The sequence below is a fragment of the Homarus americanus genome, unplaced genomic scaffold (assembly GCF_018991925.1).
Source record: "Homarus americanus isolate GMGI-L3 unplaced genomic scaffold, GMGI_Hamer_2.0 scaffold14181, whole genome shotgun sequence".
NCBI lineage: Eukaryota > Metazoa > Arthropoda > Malacostraca > Decapoda > Nephropidae > Homarus > Homarus americanus.
Genome location: NW_024754037.1, coordinates 36,267 through 52,769, shown reverse-complemented (window position 1 = coordinate 52,769; position 16,503 = coordinate 36,267). Strand labels below are relative to the sequence as shown.

Here is a 16,503-nt window from a genome sequence, read left to right as displayed (position 1 = left end):
TTTGTTGAATTTTGGCAATTTTCGGTGAGCTGGAACCAATTACCCCAAAACCCATTGAAACAATGGTTTCGGTTAACGAGTTTTTCGGTTAATGAGCAACCTTCTAGAACGGATTGTGCTCGTTAACCGAGGGACCACTGTACTGAGAATCTTTTGTGTACTTTCAGAAGATTTGTGAGTATAACAGGATATCCTGGCATAATACATTCAGATGGAGAATCTCAGTTGGTAGCGGCAAGTAAAGAGTTAAGACAAATAGCAAGTAATTGGGATTGGTCGGAAGTATCGCGCTTTGGTACAAATCAAGGGACGACCTGGGTATTCAATAAGTCAGCAGATGCCCCATGGCAGAATAGTTGTAGTGAATCTTTGATCAAGCTGATTGAAAGAGCTCTAGCTATGTCCATTGAAGATAATGTCTTAACATTTGGAGAATTACAAACTGTGTTATATGAAGATGCTAAACTGTTGAATGAGAGACCGATTGGAATTAAACAGGGAGCAGATATAGAGATGGGTACTTATTTGTGTCCTAATGATTTAATACTTGGAAGAGCTAGCTCAAAGGTTCCGAATGGAATCTGTGATAACGCGGGCGATGTGAAACATAGGCTGAATTCATAGATAGGGTTGTGAATAGTTTTTGAAGAAATGGTAGAGAGATTGTTTCTCGACTCTTATGATCAGGCAGAAATGGCACACAAAACAAAGGAATGTAAGGACTGGAGATATAGTGCTGGTCCAAGATAGTAATGATGTTAGAGGTAAGTGGAGACCTGCCCAAGTGGAAAGTGCAGAGCCGGGGAACGATGGTAATTTGAGAGATGTTATTGTTAGGTACAAAGTTCAAAAGCCCGGTAGCAAATATGAGGAACAATGAAATTATGACAAAAAAGTGAAGTTGTTTTAAACTTGGATATCTATTGTTATGGGCCGATTTATATTATGGCTAACTTATTTTGACCGTTATGTGCTTGTGTGTTTTACCTGTTTCTCATGTTATATATAGACTACTGTACTTGTCAAATGTTCAGCCAAATTGTATCGTGTGTTTGTTATTGTCCTTATCTTAACTTGTTTATATTATATAGCTTTAGTCTTTTGGACAGTTACATTGTATCTTGAGTTTGTATTGTACTTTTTCTTGTAATGTTATTTTGTAGCCTATTCATTTAATGTTCAGTGATGCTCTGTTGTGTGTCCTTAAGCCAATCATATTTACGTGTTGTTTGTACTTGTGGTTTAATTTATTATATGGTAAGACTTTGTGGTGGCGGAGTGTATCCTTAACTGAGATAAGATTAAGGGAATTTTAACTGTACACATTTGCTAAACAGAGGTATAGAAATTAGTTAAGGTTTATATTGGGATTGAAGTAGGGGCAGTGCACATAGGGTTTGTCACTTTTATGTTCCAATTTATTTTTCTTAGGAACATTGTATAATCATATCTGTAGGTAGGAAAATTCATCTGTTTTGTTTTATGAATTTGCTATATCGCCTGTATCATTAGCGTCGAGATAGAAAAATTAGTGATCATGTGTTTCTGGGCGACGTCACTTGTTGGCAAGTAGCGCGCTCTGGTCAGCCTTAGCTCCGGGCCACTCAGTGATTCCAGGTCCGTGTAGAAGGCGAGTCCAGTTAAGTGTTGCTGTGACGACACACTCTCTGGGTGACGCAATTCTTGCCGTTGAGTTAAACTGCCAGGTGGAAGTGGGGCCAATGTTGTGAGTTATAATTTGTTTTGCATGTTGATTTTTTCCATGGTATATAGAGTATTGTGATTTAGTTAATCATTGCAAAAGATTATCGTTATTTGTATAGGTGTTACAATTATCAGAAAAGCCCACTTCGCTGAATGCTTCGGAGGTAGTCAAATCATGTAAGTATAGTCCGGATATACGCGGTTTTTGTTTACGTGTTTGATCATTTACACGGTGCCTTGCCAGAATGAAATGTTTTAACTAAGCGGTAAATTTCATCATTTACGCGGGAAGCGGCGCGCACAAGGTCGCCCAGTCATGAAAACATTACCGAGTTCTTCACCCGCCACCCACCACAGCCAGCCCAAGTCAGTGATAGTGAGGATATGGAGTTTGAGGGGTTTGACAAAGAGGCCCTGCAAGCCTCTGTGGTGGATAGTGATACAATTGATACAGGTGAGGGCCAATAATCTGCCTTCTGCCTCAGAACCAATCCCCCATCCCCGTGTGCCCGGCCATCTTTTCTACTAACGTAAGTGTTAAAAAACCTAATATTATTGATATTTCTCTTAAATACAGTCGGCCCTTCACATACGCGGGTTTAGCATTCACGGATTCGCAAATACGCGGATTGCCCCGCCGGAGGAATATTCTGTACATTGAAGTACATTCAAATCGCGCGCCATTCAACTCGCGCACGGTACCGAACACGGGACACCGCCCGCTCCCGCAACCTCACACACACACTCCCTCACTCAGTCAGTCTCGCTGTAACCACGCTTGTGTTGACATCAGCATTGTAGTTGCAAAAATATTACATTTCCGTGAATGTATTATATCAAGCACAGTATGAATAGAATATCACTAATATAAGAGTATTTTAACCGAAAACTACTAAAAAAATGAGTAACATATCTTGAACATCGGAAGGTTAAGTAAAGTCTCTTGTTTTCGTCATGTATTTTATCCTATTTTACATTGAAATACATCACGTTTCAGCAAAACTACTATTTATTTCTGAGAATACAGTGACCCCTCGTTTAACGAACTCAATCCGTTCCAGAAGGTCGTTCGTTAACCGAATAGTTCGTTAACCGAAACCATTGTTTCAATGGATTTTTGGGTTATTGGTTCCAGCTCACCGAAAATTTCCTAAATTCAACAAAAATGGTAGAAAAGTTCACTTACTTTGAGGTGCGTATGTAGAAGGCTCCTGGATAATGATGATGATGATGGGAATTAGAATGGTGGTGGAGGAGAAGGGAGAAGAGAAGGCATTGGGGTGGAAGAGAAGTCACCCCATGGCGCCATTTCACCCATAAAATTTTAGTTCTCTTGGTATAATTCAAGATTATTTTCTTTAAATCAACACTGCACTGCATTATATATTGTCAATATGTAAAATAAATTTCAAAATGACCAATAATTTGCTTGGAAACAGAAAAAAAGCATTTAGTTGAAGAGAGTCTCAAGCAAGATGTTACCTCCAGTGAAAACAGAGAGAGACTAACGCCTGTTTGCTGTGTTAAGAGGCTGGATGCCGCGCATTAAACTAGTCACTTTACCTTCAATTATGTTCAATAATTGTTAAAATTACTAAAAAATTTAATATTAAACTTTTAAAATTATTGAATAGTATAAACTTCTTGATATTTACTAAAATAGTAAGGCATTTAAGCCCTAGGACCGTTTAATGTATTGGCTGACTGATACTAAAGCAGGTTGCCCGGTCAGTACAAGCGAAAACATGTTGAGGTCGGTTCGTAAGAAATTTGTTAACCGAATTTTTGTTCGTTAACCGAATTGAAGATCCTTATGGAAGGCAGTTCGTTAACCGAAATTTCGTTAACCGAGGCGTTCGTTAAACGAGGGGTCACTGTATATTCATTCAGGCACAGTTTAGGTAAAATATACATGTGCTGTAACATTTTTTTAATTGAAAACGATTCGAAAAACACGTACCAAGAAATAACGTTGGAGAAGTTGGGGGAGATGACCAGGATGATTGAGGCACTGAAAAACTTGGCCTATAGTATGGACCCCTCCATGGTGCGTGCCCTGAAATTCATGCGAGGGATGGATGATGCTTTCGTTCCATACAAAAACATCATGGAAGAAATGAAAAGAGAGACGACAACTCCCCATCACCATGTTCTTTGATCACCGAAGGAGAGATTCAACACCATCAATCGCTGGCGGCAGTGAGGAAGCAGCTGAATCCACTGTCGCCCCCACTTCACCACCTGTTATGGAATTGAGTGATGATGAGCCCGATGACCCCCGCCCTGTCGCCGAGGAGAGGTACGGTACAGTAAAGTGAAATTCTTATCTCTTTTTTTTAATAGCTTTTCTTGCCATGTTTATTGTTTGTAAAAATGCACAGCACAGTACAGTTCAGTACAAGTACTGTACATAGGAAGTGGAGGTGCAGTTATTCACAAAACATTTGTGTTTGTTGTCGGCAGTAGTGACGGTGAGGAGGTAGAGGTGGAGGAGGGAGCGGAGGGAGCGAGTTGGGAGGAGTGGTGAGGTGACCTTGGACGCGGGAGCAGGAGCAGGGACGAGTGGAGATGCCAGCCAGTATATTTCGGGTGTATTAATTGTTTTTATAGCTATTTTTGCATTTTAATATTAAATACTGTACATTACGTTTCAACAAAACTACCATTTATTTCTGAGAACATAGAAATGTAATATTTTTGCTGAAATGATGTACGTATTACAGTGGAAAGTGGGATAAAATTGTGACGCAAGCAATGACTCTCTTTCTTTCGTTCAAAAGATGTTGCCGTAATCGCTTTTCGAATGGTTTTCAGTTGTGGGATTATAAGGCTAATGATAGGATAGAATATTATTGTAATACAGTACGAGTACAGTACAACAGTTTTTTAACTGAAAACCATTCGAAAAGCGATTACGGTAAAATCTTTTGAACAACGAAAGAAAGCGAAAGTCATTGTTTTCATAATTTTATCCCACTTTCCACTGTGCAGTAATATGTACGTTATTTCAGCCAAAATATTACATTTCCATATTTATTTCTGAGAATATATTCATTCAGTCACAGTTAAGATAAAATATACTTGTGATGTAATATTTTAATGAAAATACGGTATCGTAGTTTTCTTTTGTATCAAATTTAATTAACAAATATTGATGTTTCAAATGTAATGAACAAAAATTTATGTACAGTATCTATAAATAAATTTTAACAAATGAATACTTTGTTTTACATCGTCCTGTGTATACCATACCATGGATTTGGCTACTTTGGGCTAGCTATGATGACGCAAGAGACTGCCCCGGCGACTGTACCGACACTCACAGCTGGTGGTGCGTTGGTGCGTCGTTTCCATTGTTTACTGGTAGTTACAGTGACCCCTCGTTTAACGAACACCTCGGTTAACGTAAATTCGATTAACGAACTGCCTTCCATAAGGATCTTCAATTCGGTTAACGAAAAAAAATTCGGTTAACGAAGTTCTTACGAACCGACCTCAACATGTTTTCGCTTGCACTGACCGGGCAACCAGCTTTAGTATCAGTCCGCCAATACATTAATCGGTTCTAGGGCTTAAATTCCTTACTATTTTAGAAAATATCAAGAAGTTTATACTATTCAATAATTTTAAAAGTACACGGATTTTTAACATTCACGGGTATCTCTGTTACCTAACCCCCGAGTATGTTAAGGGCCGACTGTATTAATTGTGTGTGCATACCATCATAAAATTAAGATGTTATTTTTACTACAACGTATGTATTGTCGGAAAAAGTGTAGTTTGGGAGTCAGCCCAGTCTCTATTTCAAATAATCCCATATGTTCTGTTATTTCGTTTACGCGTTTCTCGTTTTACGCAGACCTCCACGGGTTCAATTGACCGCGTAAATGCAGACTATACTGTAAGTATCTTAGAATTTATTCAAATTGTATTTTCAGGTCAAAACTATTGTTAATATACTATTCGGGCACTCCCTTCACTTTCACTGGCCTACGCAATACAATATGTTGCTCAAAATCATGACTTTTTCACAGGAAAATGTCTATATAACTAACCCAGTGGTCAGGATATTATGTATTGTATTTTTGGTGTTTTTTAATATAATTATTTATCGTTTTTATACATTTAGTATATTCACCAGAAGATTCGGACAATCGGCTTTTCCGGACAGATGGTTCCCCTTTTAGTCCGGATCTTCGAGGGCTCACTGTATTATGAGACCACTAATCCCCCAACCTACCTCCACCTGACATTGTGTCAGGTCAGGTCAGTTACATGAGACCCACTAATCCTTCACAGCTCCATAGGAGTGAAAAATAACAGTCTTTGCTGTAATACAGCTTCATTCATGCCCATATCCTATAGATTTTTAAATATATTTATCTAACCATACTTTTAGATAAACTATTCTGGATTATTATAGTAAAGAAATTGTGTTTTTAACTTAATTAGAACTGTATTTATGGATTCCAGTAGTTTAGACTCAAGGAAAACATCTCTAGCACCCAGAAACGTTCTGGGGAAATGGGCTAGTGTTGCAAGAGGTCTAGTTTAGACACTCGGAAACTTTTCCCAGTAACCTGAAATGTTTCCGGGGACAAGGAATTTTTCTGGGTTTGATAAAGTCGTCTGGTTAGCCAGAAATCTCTGCACCAATTATTCCGGCTAATGGGGATATCATTGCTATATTTTTTCTTGAATGTAGATCCAAAGTTTTGGCGCCCCCCACTATATTTACATTGATAAATGTGGCCCAGAGCCTACAGTACAAAAGGTTGAGGACTGGTGTATGGATCGGGGTGAGTTGCTAGGGAATCGGCGTCCCAGCTGGTCTTCGTTACTATGGTGAAGCAGGGAGTGTATACGAATGGAGACTGTGTTAAACTTTCATTTGGCTTTTATTTTCTGATTTCACAATACTGCAGTATTTGTTATTTATTTTTTTATTTATTCCTCACATTTCTTGGTGTGAGTGTATTAATGAAATTAATCTGGATTTAGCAAACTAGTTCACTAAATCCAGCAAAAAATAATGGAAAAAATGCATTCAGCTAAATCGAGAGTTCGTTATATTGGATTCTATTAAATCGAGAGTACAGGGCGTCCTCGCTTAACTTTGGGGCTACGTTCCTGAAAACGCGACATTATGAGAAACAACGTTAAGCGGATAATTTTCCCCATAAGAAATAGATAAAATACGGGATTAACGTTCCTCAGCCTCCCTTTGCCCCATGAAATACATTACAAAGACAGAAAATCATTGCCACTTCTATAGAAAATAGTATATAGAACTACAGTACAAGTTTGTATTGGTACTCACCGATGGGAAGAGGTGGTAGAAAGAGTGTGTGGTGCCTAGTGGAGTGAAGGAGGACGATGGCGGGAGCAGAGGAGGGGGGTGGGAGCGGAGGAGGACAGGAGAGGAGGAGGGTGGTGAGTCACTGAGACTCTGCGGCTGCCTCCTCCTGCTCTGAATGGGGTTCCTCCGCCGCTGATTGCTCCTCCTCCGTTGTTGTTTACTCCTCTTCCATTGTTGGCAGGAATGTCTCGGCAGCAACAGTATCTGAACTGGCAGCTTCACCAGTCATCTTTATGTTGTGAAAGTTATATCGACGCTTAAATCGTTGAACCCATCCTTGGCTGGCCGTAAAGGTCTCTTCCTTTGATCCTTCACCCTCTGTTTCCTTCATGTCATCAAACAAGGATCTGGCCTTATGCTGGATAACCATAAGGCACACAGGGGCATTGCGTTAATTCTGGTCCGCAATCCACATTGCCAGCATCTTTTCCACCTTCTCTATCACAGTGCTTCTAGTACGAGTCGTCCTAGTAGCACTCAGAGAAGAACCACTTCCAGCACTAACCTTAATCTTGTCAGCGTTGGTCTGGATAGTACGCACCGTTGTGGGGGTTAGACCAAGCACAGCGGCTATGTCCACAGCACGTTCCCCTTTTTCAAATCGGGTTAATAGATCCATTTTCGTAGCAAGGGTAATGGGCTTACATTGCCTCTTCACTACACAAGCATCAGTAGCACTTGATGGGCGCTTGGAAGCCATTTCGAATGGTTAGAGTACAGTTTTAGAGCAAAAACACTTAAGCACACACGAATGATATAAAGTCGTAACAGAGACTGACTTGGCATCGCTTGGGGATGCTGTTATGTTCTGCGAGTGAGGGCAGCGCGCCGAGCCTAGAGAACGCAGCGCTGCCAGATAAGTGGGTGATGCTCCGTAGAAAGTAGTTCGTGACGATGCAAAACTGCGTAATATAGGATCACTGGGACGTTAAATGAATTTTTGGTCTCTAAAGTTCAGCAACGTAATACCGAAATAACGTTAAGCGGGACGACGTTAAGCGAGGACTTATTGTATACTGCATTGTGATGATACACAATTGGAGCATAGAATCCCCAGTTTTTCCAACTTCCTTTGCAAATTTTTCCCAGCGAGTCGAACATTGCCAAACCGAAAATTTACCATCGTTAAACAAGTAAGGGTGTTAACAAATTTTATATCGCTAAACCAAAATATACCTAAGTAAAAGATCGTTAAACGAGAGATATCTATATAAGAGAGAGAGCTTGCTAGCTCTGGTTATCTTACCATTCTTTCCTTATGGCTAGCATTTCTCTGAGTAATGAGAGAATTGATACTGCTCAGAACTTCCAGGATGCCAGTGATCTTCCCTCTCTCTATATCCAGGGCAATGTTGATCCAGTTGTATCTGGCCACTTGTGACACTAGCTGTTCCATCACCTGTACACAAACAACAACAAATTCAGTTTATTTTATTTCAGAGGGCTGATATATAATGTGTTGCCTTAGGTATATACAGGTATACCCCGAAAACAGATGCTCCAATAACCGCCGCTTCACATAACTGATGATTACATATAAGGGAAATACACTGCAAGTTTCGTTGATACCCTGAAGATCTGACGATCAGGAGAGGAGTGGTAGAGCTCTTTTGAATTTGGTGGGTGGTGGCATGGTGCGAATTCTTGCCTCTGACCCATTTCTGCCATCTTTGCTCTTGTTTACACTTACCATGTGTTTCCGTGTGTTTTTTTTTTTTTTAAATTTGTGTGTTATACAATCATGCCTAAAGGCCCCAGTGATAGTTCCTCTTATGCTGGGCAGCTTTATGTGATGTGAAAAAATGTAATATGGCAGAATAAGGTGCAAGAAGAATGGTGATAGACCAACAAAGATTAGTAGAGACTTGAACTTGCCACCCTAGACTGTCTCTACCATCCTCAACACAGGTAAATAAGTCTCAATTTATAATTTACATTGCTTATTTAAGGCTTATTATGCCTGCTTTATATGTGTGCTTTTCTTGCTTGACAGTGTGCACAACAGAGATATATCATGGGTAGATGGGAGTGTTTAATGGGTGGCCAGTCCTTTACCCCCTGAATTTGTTATTTTCTTATGGAATTAATTGCTTCGATAGCCTTTGATTCACTAACCAACGACTTTTCCCAGTCCATATATGCTTCAGTTATCGGGGCAAACCTGTATCCCAAAAGTATGGCAACTGGGGCTAACCTAAAGACCTATGCATGCCACAGTAGCACCCACTTCCCACAAAAGATGGAAGAATCCTGTGCTGTGTAGCCTACTTTGCAAATTGAACCACAACTGCTCCTAATCACAAAGGTAGATCTCAGTACTAACCCTGGAAGGTAGATACCCAAGTAAATGGAAATAAACTCAATCTCAGGCCTTGCAGATTAGCAGTGGCAGCAGCCCAAATCTCCCTGGACAAGGGGCTGGGCAAGTGATTTTTCATGTTCATGTGCCTGGCGGACAAGCTTTAATGAATGTAATAAAAAAAGAAATTATGCTCTTTTAAGAAAACAGAAACTTGGGAAAGTGGCAAGTTTGCCTTTTGTGTTCTATATGCCTCATATGTTGTGTTGTGGATGGTGATGTCATAAGGTTGTGCTGTGGATGGATGTGATTCTATTAAAAGGATTGTAGTATAACTGGCCACCATGGATGCCTTGACCATCACAACCACCACAGGTACAGTTAACACTAATATTTATGAGTTCACTTGGTTGTATTGTAAATTATGTTACCTACAGCATTCTGATGGTTGTAAAGCACAGAAGTGGGATGTAGGAGTACAGTACAGTAATGTCGAAATGAGAAGCAAAAGAAATTATGCACCTTGACATCAATAGCTGCCCATGGACAGAAATTTCTAAATTGTCTGCAATTTGTAAAATTTCAAGTTAAATGTGTCTGATTTTTCTCACAAGTTCATATCAATACCAAGGTTTATTTATCATATTATTTTGACACAAATCCTAAAACTAACTTTAAAGTTTATTTAAAAAGAAAAAGAAAAAAGTAACATGTGTAGAATTAATGTTTAGTTAGGTAACCTACAATATTGAAATAATACAAACAACATATACAGTGGTCCCTCGGTTAATGAAAGGTTCGATTAACGAATTAGCTCCGATAAGGATTTTCGGTTCGATTAACGAACAAAACTTCGATCCTTACGACAAACATGTTTTGTTGTGCGCATCAGCTGATCGGCCAGTCTGCGAATACAGTAATCAGTTCCGCTTACATTCGTTTACAGTGGACTAAATAAACAAAAAGTTGGTCTCTTGAATATTTGTGCATTTTTTATACAGTATTAAAATTATTGGTCATTCTGAAATTTAGTTAACATATTGATAATATACAGGTAGTCCCCGACTTACGACTGCTTGGACTTACATCTATCGGTACTTACGACCTTAGGACCGTCGGGACTAACGACCTCGGCAGTCGTGACCAAAAATATTTTCAAATGATGCGCGCATTTTCTATACCAAAACGTTTCTGTCCCGGGCGAGAGCGTGGCGCGGCTCGGGTCGCCGTGTGGGAATACTCACTGTGTGGAGCGCTTAGTTGGTGTTTGGCTATCGTATCCTATACTGATCGCGCTGTGAACTTTCGTTATTATCGTATTTAATTGACTTTATAATGACTGGGAAGCGTAAAAGTGAGAGTGCTGGTGGTGCTCCAAAGAAAAGGAGACAGGAAATTACTTTTGAGATAAAAATGAAGATAATAACTCAGCATGAGAGTGGAAAGATTGTAGCAACAATCTCATGTGACCTAGGTTTCTCACACTCGACCATATCCATTATTCTGAAGGACAAGGAATGTATTCGTGATGTAGTGAAAGGAAAAACACCTATAAAGGGAACTATAATTTCAAAGAAAAGACAAGGTCTTATTCACGATATGGAAAAATTATTGGTGATATGGATAGAAGACCAGATACAGAAGCGTGTACCCTAAAGCCTTCTAACCATACAGGATAAAGCAAGAAACCTGTTCCAAAGCCAGAAGGAGCAGGCAGGAGATGAATGTGATCAAACCTTTACAGGAAGTCATGGGTGGTTTGATAGATTCAAAAAACGCTACAGTCTACACATTGTTAAGGTGCGTGGAGAGGCAGCTAGTGCTGATGTTGGTGCTGCCGAAGCTTTTAAGGAGGAGTTAGATTAAGTGATTGTGGAAGGGAATTATTTGCCTGAGCAAATATTCAATGTGGCTGAGACTAGATTATTGTGGAAGCGCATGCCTGAGCGGACATACATCCACAAAGAGGCGAAAACAATGCCAGGATTCAAGGCATTCAAGGACAGAATTACACTTCTTATGGGGGGGAATGTTGCTCGTTTCAAGCTAAAGCCCTTCATGATCTATCATTCAGAGAACCCCAGGGCTTTTAAACATGTCAGCAAGCACACACTGCCAGTGCTTTATCGCAGTTATAAGAAAGCCTGGATGACCTTAGCACTGTTTGAGGATTGGTTCATGACTTGTTTCATTCCACGAGCCAAGGAGTATTGTCTGCAACAACAGATTCCATTCAAGATTTTGCTGATTTTGGATAATGCTCCAGGACACCCACCACACCTGGACGACATGCACCCTGATGTTGAGGTAGTCTACATTCCACCTAACACTACCTCTATCATCCAACCCGTGGATCAAGGTGCTATTGCTGCCTTTAAAGCATACTATTTACGCACGACCTTCGCTCAGGCTGCTGCTGCTACTGAAGGTGAGAAAACGCTTCGAGAGTTTTGGAAGGAGTACAACATTTTGTCATGTATAAAGAACATTAGTGCAGCATGGGATCAGGTTACAAAACATTGCATGAATGGAATATGGAAGAAAATCCTGAAAAGATATGTGAAAAGTTTCAAAGGATTTAATGAAAATAAAGTTATTTTGGATATTAGTAACAAGATAGTGGAGTTAGGTAAACAGCTGGAGTTAGAAATTGATAATGAAGATGTTGAACAGTTGGTTGAAAGTGTAGCAGAAGAGCTCAGTGATGAGGATCTTATTGAACTAGATGCACAGAAAATTGCAGAGGAAGAAGAGAGACAAAATGTAGAAGAACCTGCACCCCCCAAAAAGTTTTCAGTGAAACAAATGGCAGAGGCATTTGCTACAATTAATAAAGGAATGCAAATGTTTGATGGCATGGATCAAAATTATGAGCGTTATGCCAAAGTTGACAGAATGATCCAAGATGCACTTGCTTGCTACAGAGAAATTTATAATGAAAAGAAAAAACAAACTGTACAGTCTAAATTGGACATCTATTTTAAGAAGTCCCCCAGTGCTGTCTCCTCACGCCCCACCAGTGCTGCCTCTTCACTCCCTCAAGATGATCCAATACCTTCAACCAGCAAGTTTCCACAGTACATAAACCTGTCTGAAGAAAGCGACATTGATGACCCACCCAGCCCTGTCTCCTCCTCTGCTTCATCCAATTAATATAGTCTCCATGTATCCTGTAAATAGAAAATTATGGGGGCCCCCTGTGCATTCAGCTGACTACATTTAAGGTAAGTGCTCAGTCACACTGTATCCTTCCTCATTATTTATTACTCTTACTGTACTGTATCCATTCCTCATTATTTATTACTTTTACTGTACTGTATTTCATTGTAGATTTTTTTTTAGAAAAAAAAAATTAATTTTTTTTAAAATTTATTTTTTATCTATGTCGGACTTATGACCAATCGGACTTACGACCTGGATTTGGGTCCCTAACCCGTCGTAAGTTGGGGAGCACCTGTATACAGTACAGGGAACAGTTTTTGTGAGCCAATCAGCTGATTGAATCACCCAACAACGCTTCTTAGTTTAACTTTGTTTACAGTGGAGTGAACATCCAGTTTGTTGGTCACTTTGAATATTTTTGAATTTTTAAACTAAAATTATTAGGCATTCTGAAATTTGGTTTACATATTGATAATATATATAGTACAGGGAACAGTTTTTGAGGGCCAATCAGCTGATTGAATCACCCAACAATGCTTCTCAGTTTAACTTTTTTTACAGTGGAGTGAACATCCAGTTTGTTGGTCACTTTGAATATTTTTGAATTTTTAAACTAAAATTATCAGTCATTCTGAAATTGATAATATACAGTGCAGAAATTATTATGAAACACGAAGAAGGCATTAGAACCAATGCACTCTGTAAAGAATATGGCATGTCATCATCGACTGCCTCTACAATCAGCTGTTTGATATGTAAACAAAGCTGCCGGGAATACGACATACACACCTCAAAGTAAGTTAAAATACAGTATTCTATTGTTTTTTATCTTTTATTGGACAGTATACTGTACAGTACAATACTTTAATTTGTTTATATTTAATGTTTTGTTAATTCTATTACCGGTATACAGTACTTTGTATGTACTTTTTCTGTGAGTTGGAACCAATTACCCAATATCCCATTGAAATAATAGATTTGGTTAACGTGACGACTCTGTGGAACGAATTGTGTTCGTTAACCGAGGGACCACTGTATAGGTACATGTCCTGTACATTCATATGGTATGATTGAGGTACGGGAGTCGCCAGGAACACTGTATGACCTAGGAAAAAAATTCAGGCCTGGCTTGGGTTGAGCTAGATTTCTGTAATTTTAATTGTTAACCGCTCATAGGAGCATTATTGGTTCCTGCTGGATAATAAGACCATTGTCGTTGACTTGAATTATACCCACCGAGTCAACGACAAGGGTCTTATTATCCAGCAGGAACCAATAACGCTCCTATGAGCGTTAACACAGATGCTTATTATGGTTTGTTTGAATATCTGAGTGACGTTCAAAGTAAAAACAACGACAAAAATGACGCAGAATTTAAAAATAAACGGAGAGTTAAAGCAATAAGAGTGTATAGATGAGAAGTGGGTTTGATCTGGGTTCATATCACCCTGCAATATACAGTACCAGGAAATGTTTTGGAAAAAATAGAGAGACCTAACATGAAATAGAGACCATTTATATCTCCACGCGCATACCAATAGTAAACAATTTTAAAACTTACACTCCTCTGTTTATCAAGAAAATATTCTTGCCTCTGGCATTTAAGCTGATAGTTTCCTGAAATAGTTCTTGTGTTCTCCAGCTGTGCTACCTCTGTTATTAGAGACTGCATAACTTGACGTTGTTGTCTTCTTTCTTGTTCTACAATCATGAGGGATTCACTAGCCTCTCTAGCTTGCTGCCTGTAAGTGATTTATTTTCAAATTTAATAAATGTTGTCAATAAACAAATATGGCACACACCATACAAAAGTTATACCAATAATCTTGCTCCACATCCCCCCTCCCCAAATAAATAAATACTGTTATACACTGAAATTCATAGAAAGAGAGATAGCGACCGAGCATAAATTCTTGACCAACTCCTTATGCTACTGGGTCACAAGTTTTTTCACTCAACTTATTTTAATAATATCTAGTCACTGGAAGGAGGATGCTGTGGAAAATTAACAGCAAAAAACAAAAATAATATACAGAGATGTCGGACCAGTATCAACCACCCCATCCAATGCCTCCTATTGGGTGTAGCACACACCTATCAATGCTCTGGTCACCAATTCTCACTGCCAGCCAAGTGCAGAAACCCTATATCAAGATCTACAGGCCGATTACTGACTCTGCAGTGCGTCTCTTCAGGCAGTGGATAGTTTACCATCCCTGGACTGAAGTAGTTAGTGTGGATGACGTGGACACCATATGGATAAATTACACCAACACCAGCATGGAAGCTCACCACTACTTCTTCCCCAAGAAGTCCATCAGATCACACCAAGCTGACTTGCCCTGGATCACACCCCTGATCAAAAGAATTAAGCAGCAGAGAGACAGTGTCTTTACTCTCATTGACCACAACTGCCCGCTACATGTCCTTTCACAACCAGGTCATCTGTGAAATACGCACTGCAAAGAAATCCCACTACCCAACCAAGCTGCAACACCTGAAGCAGACCAACATCAGTCAGTCGTATGGTAAGCTTAAAAAACTCTGTGGACTAAACAATAATGGTGATGCAGCTGAGCAATCAAACAACCATTTTGCAACTATATGCCAGACGCTCCCCCGGCTTGACACAACCAGTATCCCTGCTTACCTACCAGCCCCCTTTCCAACTGACTTAGTGGAAGAATTTGAGGTAACAAAATGTTTGGACAACCTGAAGTTAAAGCGCTCCACCACCCCCATTGACTTACCAATGAAACTCTACAAGGAGTTCTCCGAAGAAATTTCTAAACCTCTCTGCTCCATCATCAATGCTTCCCTCAGTCAAACAAAATGACTGGGCTTATGCTGATATTGCAGACACCACAGATCCTCAGCAATTTGGCAATATGAAAAATTCCTCCAACAGTTACTGTCTTGTCAGCTTTCTCGACTACATATATCACCATCTGGAAAAACTTAAGACATCTATGGCTGTTGCCTTCATTGAGTTCACCACAGAATTTGACCAAGTCGACCACAATTTAATCATCAACAAAGCTATCGACTTCGGATTTCGGAGAAGCCTTATACCAAGGCTTACAGACTTCCTTAGTGACTGACGCCAAGCCGTATGCTTCCAAGGGGCTGTCTCCACTTTTCAGTCACTCACCCGTGGCTTCCCCCAAGACACCAAGATGGGAAGACAACCCGGCTCCCGACTAAAACGCCCTCCAGAATATAATGAACAATCTCCAAAATTGGACCACCAACAACCATGTCACTATCAACCATACCAAGACTATGGTTATGCACATCAACCTCTCCTCTGACCTTGTATCATCTCCTTCCATTACTTTGGGCCCCAACACACTCCAGGTTGTGGACTCCTCTAAGCTCCTTGGCATCACTATAGATAACAAATTAAATTAGAAAACACAAATCAGTACAATTGTCAAATCCTCCAGTTTTCGTCTCCACCTCCTCCGCCGACTCAAGTCCCTCGGAGTTCCTGCGCCCGAGCTCCTCAGTGCCTCAACATTCATACTTTCCAAGCTCACCTATGCCTCACCTGTCTGGTCTTCCTACCAAAATGCCACACAATGGAAACACCTAGAAAAAGTGCAGAAGAGGGCATGCAAGATTATTCTTTATCCCTTCTACTCTACATATCAAGTGCTCAACACACTGACTCTCTTGGTTCTCTCTGATCATCACTGTGACCTCATCTGCAAATTTGGTGAGAAGCTTCTGCACCATCCACAACACCGGCTCCTACTTCCACCCGAAACCCCTCCTCTGCGAATAGCTGTTCGACACCACAACTGCATCCAGCCCATAAAAGCAGGCACTGATCGATATAAGAACAGCCCAGTCCCAACCATTGTAAAAATTATCAACAACTCGTAATCAACCAGTGTGGTCACTCACAGCCAATCTTACCTTTTTGCACTGTTACTAAGTTAAAATGCCCTGTAGAATGACCTTCTTCCCATCTTGT

The 16,503-nt window shown here is 40.0% G+C and overlaps 1 protein-coding gene across 1 annotated transcript in view; it reads right to left on the bottom strand.

Moving 5' to 3' along the window:
- Positions 1-16,503, bottom strand: part of LOC121855678 (AUGMIN subunit 3-like) — a 122,007-nt gene that overhangs the window by 79,426 nt on the left and 26,078 nt on the right. The window contains exons 4-5 of the mRNA XM_042350752.1: positions 14,086-14,266; positions 8,310-8,462 (exon numbers count right to left, since the gene is read on the bottom strand). Of these exons, the coding sequence (XP_042206686.1) occupies positions 8,310-8,462; positions 14,086-14,266 (334 nt within the window). The remainder of the gene's footprint in view (positions 1-8,309; positions 8,463-14,085; positions 14,267-16,503) is intronic.